Source organism: Trachinotus anak, unplaced genomic scaffold, assembly GCF_046630095.1.
Source record: "Trachinotus anak isolate AG129_WGS33_773 ecotype Australia unplaced genomic scaffold, CSIRO_AGI_Tana_v1 ptg000024l, whole genome shotgun sequence".
Taxonomy (NCBI): Eukaryota; Metazoa; Chordata; class Actinopteri; order Carangiformes; family Carangidae; genus Trachinotus; species Trachinotus anak.
Genome location: NW_027273875.1, coordinates 2050877 through 2067383, shown reverse-complemented (window position 1 = coordinate 2067383; position 16507 = coordinate 2050877). Strand labels below are relative to the sequence as shown.

At 38.7% G+C, this 16507-nt stretch overlaps 1 protein-coding gene across 2 annotated transcripts in view; it reads right to left on the bottom strand.

Annotated features, from left to right (window-relative positions):
- LOC139607950 (gamma-aminobutyric acid receptor subunit beta-2) overlaps positions 1-16507 on the bottom strand; it is a 58413-nt gene that overhangs the window by 12252 nt on the left and 29654 nt on the right. For both annotated transcript variants that reach the window (XM_071461319.1, XM_071461320.1), the window contains one exon: positions 7534-7616. In XM_071461319.1, coding sequence (XP_071317420.1) covers positions 7534-7616 — 83 coding nt within the window. The remainder of the gene's footprint in view (positions 1-7533; positions 7617-16507) is intronic.

Genomic DNA, 16507 nt, shown 5'->3' with positions numbered 1-16507 from the left:
TACTTGAGGTTCAAAATTTAAATTTCATTTTATTGGTGGCCTCCAGATCTTTCCTCATGTACACTTGATATGTCAAAATGTAAGGGAGAGTGCAATTAAATTCACAACAATCAACCTCCCATCATTCGCTTTTTTATTTTTTATTTTTATTTTTTTTAAACATCCCATGAGCTTTTCCTCTGGTACCACATCACACCAGAATGGAAACATTTCATATCCTACATCCTGGGGTCTGCAGGGCAAATTCGCACAGCGACAACACTCAGTGAAGAGAAGCGAATGCATTTGTGCAGACCTTACACATATCAGAGGCAGTTATTTGATCCAGGCCTCATATTTTTGAAAGTCTGGCTAACCCAATCCCCTCAACTGCATTTTTTCTAGATTATTAACGCTGACTTTGCAAGTTTGCCTCGCTTTGCTTTCATAGTGAAGTTATTACGTCACAGTGTTTGGCACATATAGATCATCCTGATACCCTTCCTGCATGAAATAATGGGAAAGTGGAGACAGAAGAAAAAAAAGGCATGATCAGCGATATATCACACAGAAGTTGGTCTTGAGTATTTCTATTAACTATGAAATGATGGAATGAGAAAAAGGGAATTAGCTCTTTGATTCCTTAGTGGCATGAGGTTTCTCTCATGGATTCCAAAGTCTAGGAGCATTGGCAGGCCAAAAATAAATGAAATTGTTCATGATAGCATCAGAGGAGATAGCAATACAATACTAAAGCTATTTAACTGGGACTCTGGCATATCTCCCTGACCATATCTGACTCCAGGCCTTTTTTTATCAAGCTTATGAAATAATGTCTCAGTTGATTTGTTTTAATGGGCAAAGAAGGATTTTGGAGGGAGATAAAACACTGGCTTTGATATTGCTCTGGGCATAACATAATCAGGGATACCAAAGTTTTTTGTTTTGTTTTTTTGTTTTTGTTTTTTTTTTTTATTCTAAATGGTGCTCTGGAATATCATAGACCTGTATTAAAACTTTGAGAAAAAGACAGTTCATTATATATATAACAAACCCCACTGTCATCGTGGCATACAAAAAAAGCCATGTAAAAGCATTAAAAATGATGACAAAAGATGCCACAGCTCCTTAAGTTAATCACCATGAATAGTAATATTGAGAATTTTAAACCAGCCTTTACATGAGTCCAGGATGCACACAAAGAGTCCCCCCCCCCCCCCCAAACTGCCTGTCTCTAACTCTCCCCTGTGAGCTGAGAAGGCGACAACACTCTTAAATATGTCTCAGATGAATTTTTGATTCCATGCATTTCAAAGCAACTTTAATGTTATTCCTGGTGTCCAATTAAAAAATGTCTTCTAACTTTTGCAGTACACAGCAAGCTGCCTCTGACTGCATGCCTGGACAGGGACAGGAACATCTAAAGATAAGATAAATAAATAAGCCATGCCATTCCAAACCAATCACACCCCTGACGATGTGTGCAGTCTCTAAAAATGGGCTCTGATGGGCAGAGATAGCAAGAGTGAGAGATAGAGAGTGGAAGCGGCTTTGTCCATATGATGTGGATCGCTGGTGCAGAAAATATAACTATTAGCTGGTAAAGAAGCTGTAATGAAATGATAGTCTCATTGTGAGTGCACAGCAACTGTGTGAAATAACAATCATGGAGTGCCTTTCTCTCGCCTCTCGGTGAAATGAAATGAACACGAATGCATGTGTGTATTCCTGACTGTGTGTTTGTCTTAATTTGTGTTTGAGTTGCCACTCTCTCACAATGTTTTTTGAAAGCAGCTTCACTTCAACTCCCAGTTTCGCCGTCCTGTGAGGAGCCACCTACAGTCACACATGCTAAAGCTAAAGCAGCTAATCAGGGCAAACATGCTTCTATGTAGTATTTAATGTTTAACGGCTTAGTGACCCTACTCTTGCTATGATTTATTGAAAAGGTGCACAGCTGCTTTCCTTGTGAGGTAAGTGTTACATCTTTTGCTAGAATCAGCTTCCTGTGATGGCAGGACTACTATACAGCACTGTATATACTGTACATTATAAACTGCATTACTGTTACAGTGACCCAGAACGTCAGGGGTTTAACCCTTTTGAATAATGCAGGGAATGGTATTTCCTTGCAGTGAGGTAAAATCTGGTGAGGCCTGCTAGTTGAAGTCCTGAATTACACATGAATTATAGAGATGCTGAGCAAGTAACAACAAAATTGATGCAGGGTGACAGAGCTTGGCTTGCAAGGTTAAAAACCCAACCCGTATCTACTTCATAATGAAAAATAAGCTGGCAAATACAGTGCTTTTTGTTATGAGGTCCTTGGAGTAGTAACAGCATGACAGATAACAGTATAGTCCGATGAAAAAGAAAAAGGGTTTTTTAATTAATTCATATTCAGAGAGTAATAATTCATATTATTTATATTTATTGCACTTGTGGCTCATGTTTACAGATAAGGCAACACACAGCTCCAAGGATAGAGTCATAGCTTTGACTGAGAGTAGGTTGAACTTCTCATTTAGAATTGACCACATCCTGTGTTATACAACATAACTTGTTGAATTTCTTAAACTGCAAGCCATGTCTTCACATAAAAACTCCCTGTTTCATAAACACAAACAGTTTCATTTTCTTTAATCAGTGATTTCAGTCCAGTGTTCAAGTTAATTTGTCAATTTTCTGAGTCAGGTTATACAAATAACAGAACACAAGCTCCATTGAAGACGTACACCTGAGGCCTTTAGAGGCCCATGCTAATATTACAGACTTTCTAATTCATTCATTTTCATCAAGTCTGCCCTCAAGTGCCATTTTTTCCTCAGGCTATTCATTTTGAATGATTCATTTCTGGTGTCAAAATGTCTAAATTGTTTAAAATCACTGTTTCTGTGATGTTTCCCTCAGAAAACTCATTTGTGTCATTTTATTTGTGCTCCACAGGGTTATGATCTGTTAAAAACAGGTTTGTATCAGTACATCTTCTTAGCTATGAGTGAAAGAGCACAACTAGGCAGGGCGCCAGTAGGTATATTCAGACACCAGGAGTGATTGAATCATGTTACATTAATGATTATTGTTGTTGTTGCTGTTTTTGTTCTGCTTTATTTGAATGCTTTGAATCAGTGGCTCACCCTGTGGTTACCTGAGGTACTAGGTTCCAGTTAGGTAAGGCTGAGAATGCCTATAGCGAGTCAGTGGTGCAGAGTTGGCTGGCAGGTTGCTGTGATTTTTTGTTGCATTTTTTTAATTCAGATTAAGTTATCTTTATTTAATTACCCAGAGTTTGTTTTTCTCCTTTTTTACAGACTCCTGGCTAGTGCTCCTTCCTTCAACATCCCTTTTAAGTTTTCCAGTGCCTATCAACATCTGCTGCTCTTTAAATGGGTTGTGGGTTTTCATTGCCCTTTAAAATGACCCATATAAATGTTCTAAAATGAATTCACGTGAGCATATTATGATCTGCTATCTCTATAGTGAAGGTTTGGTTACCTTTGGGTAACTAAACTTACTTTGTTAGGGTCATTAAAATAAAAACTGACAGTTGCTTGGAAACAGTCACAATATATGTATATATATACATTGGTGAATGAACCAAACCTTTATTCACAAGCCACAGGTTGGGAAAAGTCCATGTTTTTCTATTATTCCCTTCCCTCCTGTGTGAACCTCTCATTCATGTCACATGTTACATATAGTGAGCATAGAGGACATGGCTCTTATCCATACATCAAGCCTGGGTGTGACAAATGAGGATAAAATGCATCAAGCCTCTTTCATTCAACAAGGGACACAACTGCATATGTTGGGAAATCAACATATTCAAAATATTCAAAATGATTAATACTCTATTTAATTTTTTTGGCACTTGGTAACTTGATAATTATAACTTTCTTAAAGAAATGATAATATGGTTGCCTCATCCCTCATTGCATAAAATAGCCATGCTGATACAGCAACTACTGGACTGAAACAGCTTGTTACTGTGTGATTAAAAGTTGGTAATTAAACCAGGGTCAGCAATTTCACTTTTGCCTAAAATAATTAGAAAAGGTCACCATGCAGGGATAAAAGCCTGATCCATAAATGTTCTTGCACGTTATATTCAACCTGTCAGAGCTCATTAATTCACAGGCATCAGTCAGTGTCTCAGTGGTTGGGATATCAGGAGCCATTAGAGCAACCAAACTCATTGGAAACAAGCCAATAGATGGACAAAGAGCTGAGTCTGAATTTATGACACTGGCAAATGTGTGAAAGAAGGGAAGGGAGAGAGGCAAAAGACGAAGTGAGATAGAGAGAGGACAGAAACACAAGCGGAGAAGAAGATAGTGAGAAAACACTGGCACACTCAGCCTCGATCTACAATAGCTCAAACCAGCAGAGATCCCCGTCATACTGCTGCTCCACGGGCCCCTTAATGCTCAGGGCTCAGATGAAATAAAAGAGGGAATGTGTGTGCACTCTGCAGGCCCATCACATCACATTTTCAAGTGCCGCATATACACACACATCTATGCAATCATGTATGGACACACACAGCCACAGCTGCTTCTCCACAGTCAGTGTGTCTTAAACTTGGTGGGGAAAAAAGCCTGCCACCAAATTAAAAGAGAAGGATGTGTGCTTGGGGTGCTGATGACTAGCTGTGTTGTGAGGCACACTCATTTGCAAGCAGCCAATGTCCCCTCACTTGACTACCATCATTGCCTAAACTATGTTCAAACAAGCAGCTTAAATGGACACTGCACAGTATGCGGTAACATTATTTGCACTTACAGGCTTTGCACCATCCTACCAGAGGCATAGCAGATTCCCAATTAGGTTTGATTAAGGCATTTTTGCCGCATGAAACTATAGATGACAAGCGAGCAGTCTTGGGTAGTGTTAGCATGAAGGTCACACTGCAACTTCAATACTTCTCAATTTTCTCCCTGGTCTGTCACCTCATGTGCAGCACTGGTGTTTTTAAATGTGAAAGCAGAAAATGAGCCACGAGAGTTTCTTTGCTTTTCTTCATATAGATGAGAGGGCCAAAATATTGTTTTCCCACATCTTCCTGGCAGAGTACTTCTTTGATTTTATGAGTAAACTGAAAAAGATGTGTAAGTAAACAAATTTTTAACATCAAATGAAAAAAAAAGAATTATACATTTAAGGGTGTCATATGATGACAGTGAGAAATGTAAGATATATTATTAAGCATGTTTGCAAGGTGATTGAAATAACAATGGTCATGGGTAATGGACTCCATCTGTCCCTTCTTAAGGTAACGTTACTGTGACCAGGTTGACCAATCACCAAGAGTCAAACATTTACTGCCAACCTGCTGTGCTTTTTTTAAACTGCAGTGCGTTAAGCTCTCTCAGCCACTGTAACAAAGGGTTAAAGAGTGTTTGAATCTCCGGAATAATCAGAGAAAATGACTATCACTAGAGGCCTCTTCAGACAACTGGTCTCTGCAGAGACAAAGTGGAAAAAAAGAGAAATAGAATAGGAATATGTCTGTTACTTGTCAATCTATGTTGGCAGTCCTATTTTAGAGGCCTGAGGAACATCCTCTAACAGTCCTGCACCAGATCATTAGGGACACTGGTCCCTATAGTGTCAGGTTCACTAGGAAGTTAAAGACTAGGAAGTAGGAGACCCTATGCCACTGGACAATTGCTTATGTAAACACTGTTATGCTTGCACAAAGCATCCTTAAGTCCATGCTAAGTGGCAGTGATGGGCAGACTGGGTAGGGGTACATCACTGCCCTTGATGTTGCAGCTTTGATGGGCAGTTTGGATTTGATAAGGAGATGTGATGCCAACTACACTGTCATCAGCAAAGCAGAGAGAGAGACCTGTGTAGCAAGCCTGAGGTGACCTTGTCAGACCTGCTGAATAATGGCCTTAATTGGTTTGCCCTCCTCCTGGTTCCCTTCAACCATTTCGGCTAACAGCTTATACACAATAATGTTTCTCATTACATTCCACATCTCTTTCACACTTATGTGCCACAGCTTGATTTCACTTCCCTGCCTGTTGGTGTTCTCTCCTCCCTAATTTTTGATTTTTCAGTTCCTTTGGGCATTTTTGCTGCCAACCTAACTGTGCCTATCTCAAGCCCAGATGGCCCCTATTTAGCGTATTGAGGATAGATATAATGTGTGTTTTGATTCAGTGTTTGATGTCAACAAACTGTTCTCAACAAATTCTATAATTCCCACAAAATCTGCAGTGCAGTTAAGTCTTGGGTGTGCAACATGTACCAAGCAAAACACATTCTGGTCCATTAGCTGACTACCTTACAGTGGAGCCTTCATGCATTATTGTAACCATACTCTGACAGAACAATTGTAACAGGCTGCTGCTGTACAAATGGCCTGTGTCTGGGAACTGAACATTTTGTAAAGTGGTTATGGAGCTGTGTGTATCCTTAGCCGTGTATACAGAAAATTCCAAGTGTTATTCTCACATTTAGAGGAGAGAGAAAATCACTGGAGTGGGTGAGCATGGAGGTCCTGCAATAACATCTTTATAATAACTGTGGCTTATAGAAATTGTCAAAGCATGTACTGTTACTACAAGCACATTGAACAGACTATCAGGCCTCTGCTAAACGTCACCATTTAACTTGGTGTACTGTGTGATCTTGATTTTAAAAAAACTCTTGAACTGCCTCCTTTGTTCCTTATGCTCTAGTTCCCTTTGTACCCCAGCACCAGCTGTAGACCTTCCAGCTGAGTTCCACAATTTAATGAAACCCCCTTTAGCCATCTCTATATGTTACACACATCTGGATGCTTCTGTAGTTATCCATTTGAGTTCTGACTCTAATGTGCCAGCATCTGGCGGTAGATCTTTTGGCATTAAAACAGGAGTTTGCATCAGGGCTGTCAGCTGTGTTGGACAACATGCCATACAAAAACATTAATTTGAGAAATCTGACGCTACTGTGTTAGGTTTTCCTTATAATACCATTAGAATGTCTTAAATGAAAGTACAATAGGTTTGGTTTTTTTTGGGGGGGGGGGTTTGATGATGAGAATCTGGTTTGGAAAAACTGAAATAGATTAGGTCCTTCAGTGCATTAACACCTTAAATCCCAGTACATTGTGGTTAGATATTATGTGTCTTAACACCTTTCTTCATGGAACCAGATTTTGTGCAACAGAAAACATCTCTGTAGTATCTCTAGAAGAGCTGAGTGTATATTTCGGAAGGAAAGAAGGTTTCTTCTTTTACCTAGGGAAATACTGTGAATTGGATGGGAAGGATTATGTTGAAAATATTAAAATTCTGAGTAAATCCTTGTACAGCAGTAAGTCACAAATTGTTGGGACCCTGGGCGGCCCAGTGACATGTAGTTCCTGACAGTTGACTGAACAAAGCTGAAGCTATGCAAGCCTGCAAATTGAAAAGACTACACTTGAAAAGCTAGAATCTGCACAAAACTAACATTTATGAGAGTTAAGAGATGTATATAATCAAGCAATGGCAAAAAACTTAATATCTCTAAATGCCAGAAGACAATAATCAATATTTAAGGGAAGGAAATACTCACAACTCTCGATCTCGAGTGTGCAGTTTTGCTCATCCAGTGGATATCTTCTTAGATCCATCATGCAAGCAGCAGTGGTTGTGATCCTGAAAAGATATGACACAACGATTGTGGTGGAGTCTGAGAGGAAACCCGATGTTTATTGTTTTCAGTAGAAGAATGGCAGTAAATTCCACTATCTTTTTTGTCTGTGTATATAGACAAAGGTAATACAAAACTGAGTGATGCCAGTTAATTAACATTGTGACATTTGGCAGATGTAGGGTTTTGCTCATGATCAGAACGTTGGTATATGTCAAGATGGCATTAATGATGATGATGACGTGACATTTAGAAGATGTTGGATCATGGTCACTTAACACAACTTAAAACCAACAAAATATATACATCAGCTGTCATCAGTATACCATGTCAAATCAACATCAGCATTAGATGTGCTGACACTGATTGACATTTTGGTCACTTGACATCACAACCAACATTCAACTAAACATCAGTGTTGGTGGCCAGCTGCATACCTGCAGGGATAACGAAGAGTATTTAGGACCAAATCTTAAAGTCCCTATGAGTAGAGCTTGAAGTAAGCGAACTTTGAACCCTTGAGCTCCGATAGCTGGCCAGCTACCTGTTCATGCCACTTCAGGGTGAGCAGTGGCGACCTGTGCGTATTAGAGCTAGGCCTTCAGCTAACCAACCACTCTTTTCATCTTGGTCACCAGCAACCAGTTTCAAGCTTGTGCAAAACAGCTTAGCAAGATGCGTGAAGATATGAATGCTTAAACCTTTGTGAATATTGATATGCTACACATTGTTAGCTAAGATAGATTCTCCACGATTTTCCAGGATTGTAAACCAGCAAGACGACAAAATAGTGGTGACTCTCTACCTTTGAAGTGGTCGTGAACTCCAATTGTCTGTCTTTACCTAAATTATTTACATAATCAATGAGTAAGCCAGCTAAAACGAATATATATAGAATATATAAAGAATTAGAAATAGAAAAGAATAATTATTACATGACTGAGATTAAATATAACATGTAAAATGCTGATATGTTTTACCTTCTCTGACATCCTAGAAGGCCCTGAGGGTCCCACTGAATTTGAGAATGATATAGCCTCAGTGTTGTGTAATAAGATTTTGAAAAAATTATTGGAAAATGCACAAATTACCCTCAACCAGCCAAGCACAAGAATTCTGATCAACATTTATACTATCCACATAACCATAAGTAACTAAATTAACATGACTGTAAATCTACAGGATAATTCATTGGAAGGTTTGGGGTGGTGGTGGCAGTGGGAACTCCATTGGGGATTACAGGGCAAAAGATAATCCTTATGCCCCAGTTTTAGCATTGTTTGGATAATCCTGTGGGTCCTCTATTAGGCCCCAACTGAGATGTGAGTCACTGCAAGGGTGAAACTCTGTGGGACAGTGGTAACCCCAATAGGCCAGAGATAACAGACATATGTGGGATGAAACAGAACATATTACAACCTGAAGTCATCTTGGTTTTTCAAGTCAAGATTATTGCTCATATTAAATGATACCTCTAGTGCTGCCACTAATAATAGTACTACACGTAGAAGCAGCAGCAGAGGAAGAAATTACAAAATTCATATTAAGGAATTATGTTTATCATTTCATGTATAATTCTTAAAGATAGCAGTTGAATGAATCTGTTCTAACAGCATGTGGTCACTTCACAATCTCATGTTACTTCCCTTATGTTTCTTTTCTTTGTTGTACCCAAGCTAAGTGTGAGATTTCCAAGGCTTTTTGTGAGTGTCAAGTTTTGGCAAAGTTGTCCACCCCTCCCTCTGTTGATTTGACTGACATTGCTTTGCTATGTGAACATTGTTGTTGAGTGTGATAAGTTGTATGAATAAACAGGAACAAAAGAGATCGTGGGAGGTTCTTTTTTGTTTGTCTCCACTAAGAATCAAAAGCGTTTTTTTATGTATTAAGTTCTTAACCCCACAAGATTCACTTGACAGGGAAGTGTGTGAGGTGAGGTGCTGGCACAACTCCACATGAACACAGAAAATATAAGACAAGATTTATTGGGAGGCCTTGATCTTTAAGATAATGAAATTATCTCTGTTCTCCATCTCAAGACAACAATGGTTTAAAGACTATAGGACTCAGAGAATATATTATGTATCATACATATAAATAAGCCAGTGACTATTCCTTTGTTCACACTGTGTAAATCAAGGGAGCTGTTTTTATTGTGTATAGCATGGGACCGATGGAATAGGCCTCTAGCACACTGCTATTTATTTCATCCCAACAGTGTTCATTACCAAAAAGTCTCAGAGTTATCGTTCAGCTAAGAAGTTTCATCTAAGGAAGTACATTAAATGACAAATGTATATCATATTATCCTGTTACAGACTGAAATGGGATCTAGTCATCATCTCCAGCACCTGAGGTGTCACAAATCAACCCTACCTGACTCTATGAAGAATGTTGAGAAACGAAAGATCAATAGGGCTGTAGATGATTATCTTCATTTCAACTGGGATGGCCACAAGGGTGATAGTATAGACAGATACAAGAGCTTTGAAGCAAATGGGACAGTGGAGCATAAAACTGACTCTGAGGCTATAACTATTTTATTTTCTCTCTGGCAGAATCCAATGTAGACGTAAAAACATGGCATCAAGTGGGCTATCGTAGACTCCAATTCAGTGCAGTCAGTGATAAGGGACACCAAGATTATGTTTTCAGTATGTGAGCAAGGAGGAAACTCAGTTTAGATTTATTTTCTGTTTCTTTGTAAAGTATCTATTCATTCATCCATTAATTTTTCTCAGTTTTATTAAGAAACATATCATGATTTGATGTTAGACTTTTTGAACTTTTGGTCTACATGAGATCTAGTAGCCAAATGACTATAATCAAAATGGGAAGATCATCGATGCAAGTTAATTTAGCATCATGTGGATTATTTTACACTTATGTGTCAAACCAAAACTCTGAAATCTTTTCTTAGATGCATTTTTAAACCAGGTACATGGATTGTGAGAAATTAACTGCAAACAAAACAAATCAGTTTAAGGTTTATTCATGGCATGACTACTCATAACCCTAATCTAAAATTCTAAAAGAAAAGTTCTACCAGAATAAGTGCTTTTAGAATAGCTCCAAACAGCAGTGGCCAAAGAGCTATAACCTTCTGCTTTCTTGCCCCTATCGAATTCTGTGTAATCGCATTAAGCCTTTCAAATGCTACCAAAACAAATAGACAGGGGTGGATCATAAAGGACAATAACAGCAGCCAGCCATGAGTCAGGAGATAAGGTTGTGTTGTCCATCAGACATTGTGAAGGGAACATAAGGACGAGGCTGTGAGTAATAGGCTGCCATTCTTTCCTTGGCTCTGGTCTTGTGTGAGAACTTGACTCCCACTGAGGGAGTTGCCACAGAGCAGCACAGCATGGTGGGTAATCGTCTAGGCACACCTGACAACATAGATAAATTTGTGCCAGAGGAGAGGCTCATCTTGAGTCCAATCCTCTGTGTTACACAGCAGAGATAATCACCCTTGTGTGTCTCTGCCTCTATCACTCTCTTTTGCTCTCCACTCTCTGTACTCTTTTTCTCTCTCTCACACTATTCCATTATTCGGACCATCAGCCACTGGAATGCCAATCTTTTTTGCATCTCATAATCTATGCATTTCTAAAACATAAGCCATCCAAGATTTATGCACTTCCATATTGAACAACAACTCAAAATATTGTACGTGATATGATTGGCAGAAAGCTTTTAAAAGGATGATGCAGAAGTACAACATTGCTTTCACAAAGCTCTTGTGATCAGTTTTTCATATGCCTTTTGGAAAGTCATCCTACTCTGTCTGTAAATCATCTGCATAAACCTCCAACCTCACCACAGGCACCATATGGTGAACAGGTGGGGTCACACCTGCCCAAATCAAAACAGTCCATGTTGTAAACTCAGTAATTCTCAGGTCAAATCAAAATCAACAAGAACAGGTAAATAAAAATAAAAAATAGTAACCTTTCAGTTCACAGTTGCTTGATTTTTTGCTAAAAGAGCTCTATAGTTCACCAGTTGTGTCTCTCTAACAAATAGTTAGTTATGTAGCATCGGCCCCTGTTAGCCTCCTCCACAAAAACAAACATGGTCAGAGCTCAGTTTCACAGTGTCAAAACATGTCCAAATATCAGTTGGATCTTGTGCATCATGACTTAACTGCACTGTGAGTCCTAGACAGACAAATACATCAAGCAAGTCTTCAATAAAACACGTCAGGCAAGCCACCTGTCACATGTTCCCACTCTACATGGCATACAAGAGAATGAGTTGTAAAGTAAATTGTAAAATATTTTGAGGTAAGCTATAGACAACAATTAAACCAACTGACTATGTTATAGTGTATGTACTGTGATAAATGAAAGGACAGATGGTTCAGAAGCTATTTATATATGTAGGTGACTGAATAAACCTTTTTTGATGGTGATTGTAAGTTGAAGAATATGGTCTAAGATGACAAGGGAAAGAAACAGTATCTAAATATCAGTGAAACCTTGACATCATTGCACTTCAAATCATTCTCTGTATAGTCCTTTTCTCTTTTAGTCTTGTCTTTTACTTGTCATCAATATTGTACTTTTTACATCGAACTTAATTTATTTGGTGGTTAACTTTAATCTTTTCATGCTGGTTTGGTTGGTGTTACCCTTTTAAAAGACAGTAAAATCTAGTGCAGATCCATGTGCCCTTAAAGGTTCCTAAAGAGGAAAGAAATAATTAAATTGCTCACTAATTGGCTTTAAAACCATGTTTCCTGACAAGCAACTTTTTGAAGTAAAATGATTGTCCTCCCCAGAAAATCAGCAGCATTAATTGGCTGGTGTTTACATTCACTACAAAGTATCTAACTTCGACAACTTTATATCCCTTCTCCTAGCAACAGTCACATTAGTTTCTTTCAACCAAACTTTGGCCACGATATGAAGCAGTTTTTAAGTTATAACATTTACTAAACAGTCAATTTTTGTCATTTATGTATGGGGACTTGTGGCTATGTCCACATGAAGGGAGGGCAGCAAGGCAAACGAGACCACAGGAGTGAAATAAAGAAAAGAAAGATGAGACAGAATTTGAGGACAGTGTCAGTTGAGACAGAGGGAGGACTATCATAGCGGCACCTTTTAATAGCAATAAAGAAGTTCAAAGTGAAGAGTTCTTACATTAACATTCTGTTTCATATTACACACCTCAGGGGTTTCCGCCCCCCCACCGTGAGACGGGAAGGTTGTTTGAGCCTAAGAGGTTTAGATGGATTCTCCTTTTCTTTCTCTGTCTTTGTCAGCGTGTATTTCTCTCTGATGGATTTACTGCTGGTGATGGGGCTCTGTGGCTTCCAAGTGTTTAACCAAGGAGTAAATTGCCGGTTACTTTTCTGGCAACTTTCTGATCTCTGTGTCAAGATGGAGTCAGTGGTGTAGTAATGAGGACAAGAGCCTGTGGCAGAGTCTTTGAACAGATTGTGTGGGCAAGGTAAAGGTTATGCATGTTTGTGTGGGGTTACGTGTGTGCATTTGTGTTTGCTATGTCGCTGTCACTCTGCGTAAGTGCCTGCTTGTGCTTGCAGCTGTCTGGCTCTCCATTTACCCTCACACACTTTCCCGCTTGTTCCATCCATTAAATGATGCACAGCCGCATTTCTTACTCAGTCTTAGTGTAGCCTGCCGTTGCTTGGTTACTGCCTGAGGACAGTGCCAACCGCACCAACTGAGCCCCATATGTTGCATCACCTGCAGTGACCCTCCATATTTACCAGACGGTGCCTGAAGACTGGATGGATCAAACTTGTGAGGTCAAATCAGGGCCAAGTAGCCTTAAGGGATTCCAGCAGTCACTGGAATACAGGCCAAGCTAATTCTGAGTATGTTGGTCACATATGTGGCAGCGACATGCTTGGTCGAAAGTAACTAAGTACATTTATTCAAGTAATGTACTTAAGTTACTCTTTAACACTGATCAACTTCGTTTTCATTTTCCCTACCACTTAGCATTTTGTAACACCTCAAGTCCCTCTACTGCATCTTTTAAAGGCCCCATATTTTACATTTCCCATGTTTTATTTGAAATTTAAATATTCCGATATATTATAGTTATAAGTACAAAAAAACACCTGAATACAGTTTTGCATCTCCTCTCTCATGCTTCTTTCCGGAGCTCTAGCAACAACAGGGCATCTCTCAGCCTGTCTTCTGATTGGCTGACTGTTTTCTGTTATCCTGTAGCCATGTTATACTGTATACTGTAAACTATTGAACAGTGTATATACAAGTAGTTAGTTGTTAAACATCATTATCATATGTTATTTAAATGGGCATAACAACAAAACAAAAAAAAAAAAAACATTGAACACTGAAATGAGTCTTACATTAGATCAGTAATAGTACCAATTTGAGAAGGGTAATTCTAAAATACAAATACTTTTTCTTTTAACACTTACTTTCACCCAGGATGTAACTACTTCTCTTCCATTGCCTGCAGAGTTCTACACCCAGAGACATAAAATGTGCTTTGTGTAAGAGCTGCATTATATGATATTTAAGATAATCACAGCATTCAGAGAGCTCTCTTCCCCCGTAGCCAGCTGCTTCCCACCTACAGCCCAACAACAAAACCTATGGAGTAGTATGCCCACAGAATCAAATCATTTGGATGATGACATATATTTATATATATATATATATATATATATATATATGTGTGTGTGTGTGTGTGTGTGTGTGTGTATGTGTGTGTGAGTGTGCTGATAGTGTTTACCATTTACTGTCAAGGTTTTTTCAACCTGATATTGATCAGTGACAAACACACTTGTCAGTTCAACAAAAACTGACCCCCCTCTCAATGTGCTTTCTAACGTGCCTGAGAAATGCAGAGAGGCACTTTTGTTGTTTGTTGACACTTCCTTTTGGATTATCATTATATTTTTTTCTGAAGTCAGTGTCTGCTGTTTGCCATTGTTTATGCCCAGCTGAAAGAATGCCCTTGAAATGGTGGATTTAGTTCTGATGATCAGTGCGGGGGTGGTAGAAGTTGTGTGGAAAAAGAACACGAGTTTTCCTATCAACAAATGTGTGCAAATGAATGCATACCACCCCATGAAAAGTGTTGGTACTGTTTGCCTTTTTGCCACCATAATGAATCTCTGGGATGAATTGGCAGTTCAATGGAAGATAAAGTAAGTGTATGTGTGTGAATATGCATCGGCTGTTGTACATTCTCTGTGTGTGGCTTCCTCTATTATCAGCATCTATGGGCTCGCTGCATCCAATTACTTTTCCAATAAACAGCCTCAATGAAAAGATTCTCATTCCCACAATGCATCCTGCTGTTTGTGTATATGAATAATAAGTGCATTATTTTCTTATTTAAGTATGTATATTGTATTTCTGTAAGAAACAAACTTTTAACTGTGATGCACAGATTATTATTTGCATCACTACAGGCAACAGGTCAGAGGACGTGTTTGTAGGGACTCATCTTTTTATCATACTCACCTTGTAACTTCGGAATTTTGTCATGATGGGAAAAAATAATTAAATCTTTAGTTTCTGGTGAACAAAAGAAATCTGAAAAATATTCACTAAAGTAATTTCTTTAACTTGTAGTCGCTATTCAGTAGATCTGGTTTGAGGTTGCTTCATGAAATAACATTGCTGTCTGCAAATTCTGATAAGGCACTTTTACAGTCCTGGTCAAAATTATTGGCAACCCTGGATTTCAAGTACATAATTCATAATAGCTTCAGAAATAAATGCAAATGAACTCTTTTTTAACTGCCAGAATATTTCAATAAAATGCCCAAGGTCACTGAACAAAAAAAAGAAAAAACTTGCATAATATAAACGTAAAGTGTACACATTTATTGGCACCCTTCACTAGTATTTAATTTATTCCAGCACCTTTGGCAACAATGACAGCCTCAAAATGTTTCTTGAGGCCACCTAGACACTTCTTGGATCTGTCTGCTGGTAGTTTTTAGCACTCTTCTGTTGCTATGCGTTCAAGCTCTTTTAACTTTGCAGGAGTCCTTTTTGCAATGGCAGATTTCAGCTTTCTCCAAATGTTTTCAGTGGAATTTAGGTCTGGACTCTTTGCTGGCCAGTTTAAAACATTGATCTCAAATCTAGTTTTCTGATGCTCTAAAATACCTTGGTAATCTTCTGATTTCATCATTCCTTTGATACATTCAGCCCCTCCAGTACCAGAGGCAACAAAGTAGCGCCACAGCATGATTGAAGCTCCATGTTTTACTGTAGATAGGGTGTTGTTTTCCTTGTGGGCTTCATTTCGTCACCTATAAACAAACGGATGCATTGCATTTCAACTTTGGATTAATCTCTCCAGAACATCATCCCAGCAAGACATTGGCTTATCAATGAAAGTTCTTTTTGTGTCAGTAATGGAACCCTCCTTGACCTTCACCCATGCAGCCTTTAGTGTGCAGTGTATTTTACAGGCTGAAACCACCACTGCAGATGACTCCAGGTCAGCCTGAAGCTCTTTATATATCTTGCATGGTGTTTTTTCTACAATCCACACCAACCTTCACAGACCTCTCTCACTGAGTTTCTTCTGCTGTCTCCCAGAAGCGTCTTAACTGTAACTTCTTGATAACATGACAAACTGTTGAAACAGGGACTCCAACATTGTTGGTGATTGATTGACTTTTGGCCTTTGGAATTCTGTTCTTTTTGATAATAGCATTTCGATTCTCTCAGACAACTCTGCAGTAAAACCATCATTCATCAGTTAATTCAGTTCATGTGAACTTTGAAAATTAACCTCAGGTGAATTTGTTGAAAGGGTGCCAATAATTATGTCTGAGGTGCATTTTGTGTTTGTCTTATATCAATGAAGATATTCTGAAATATGTGTTTGAAATTCAGAAGTGCCAATACTTTTGACCAGGACTGCA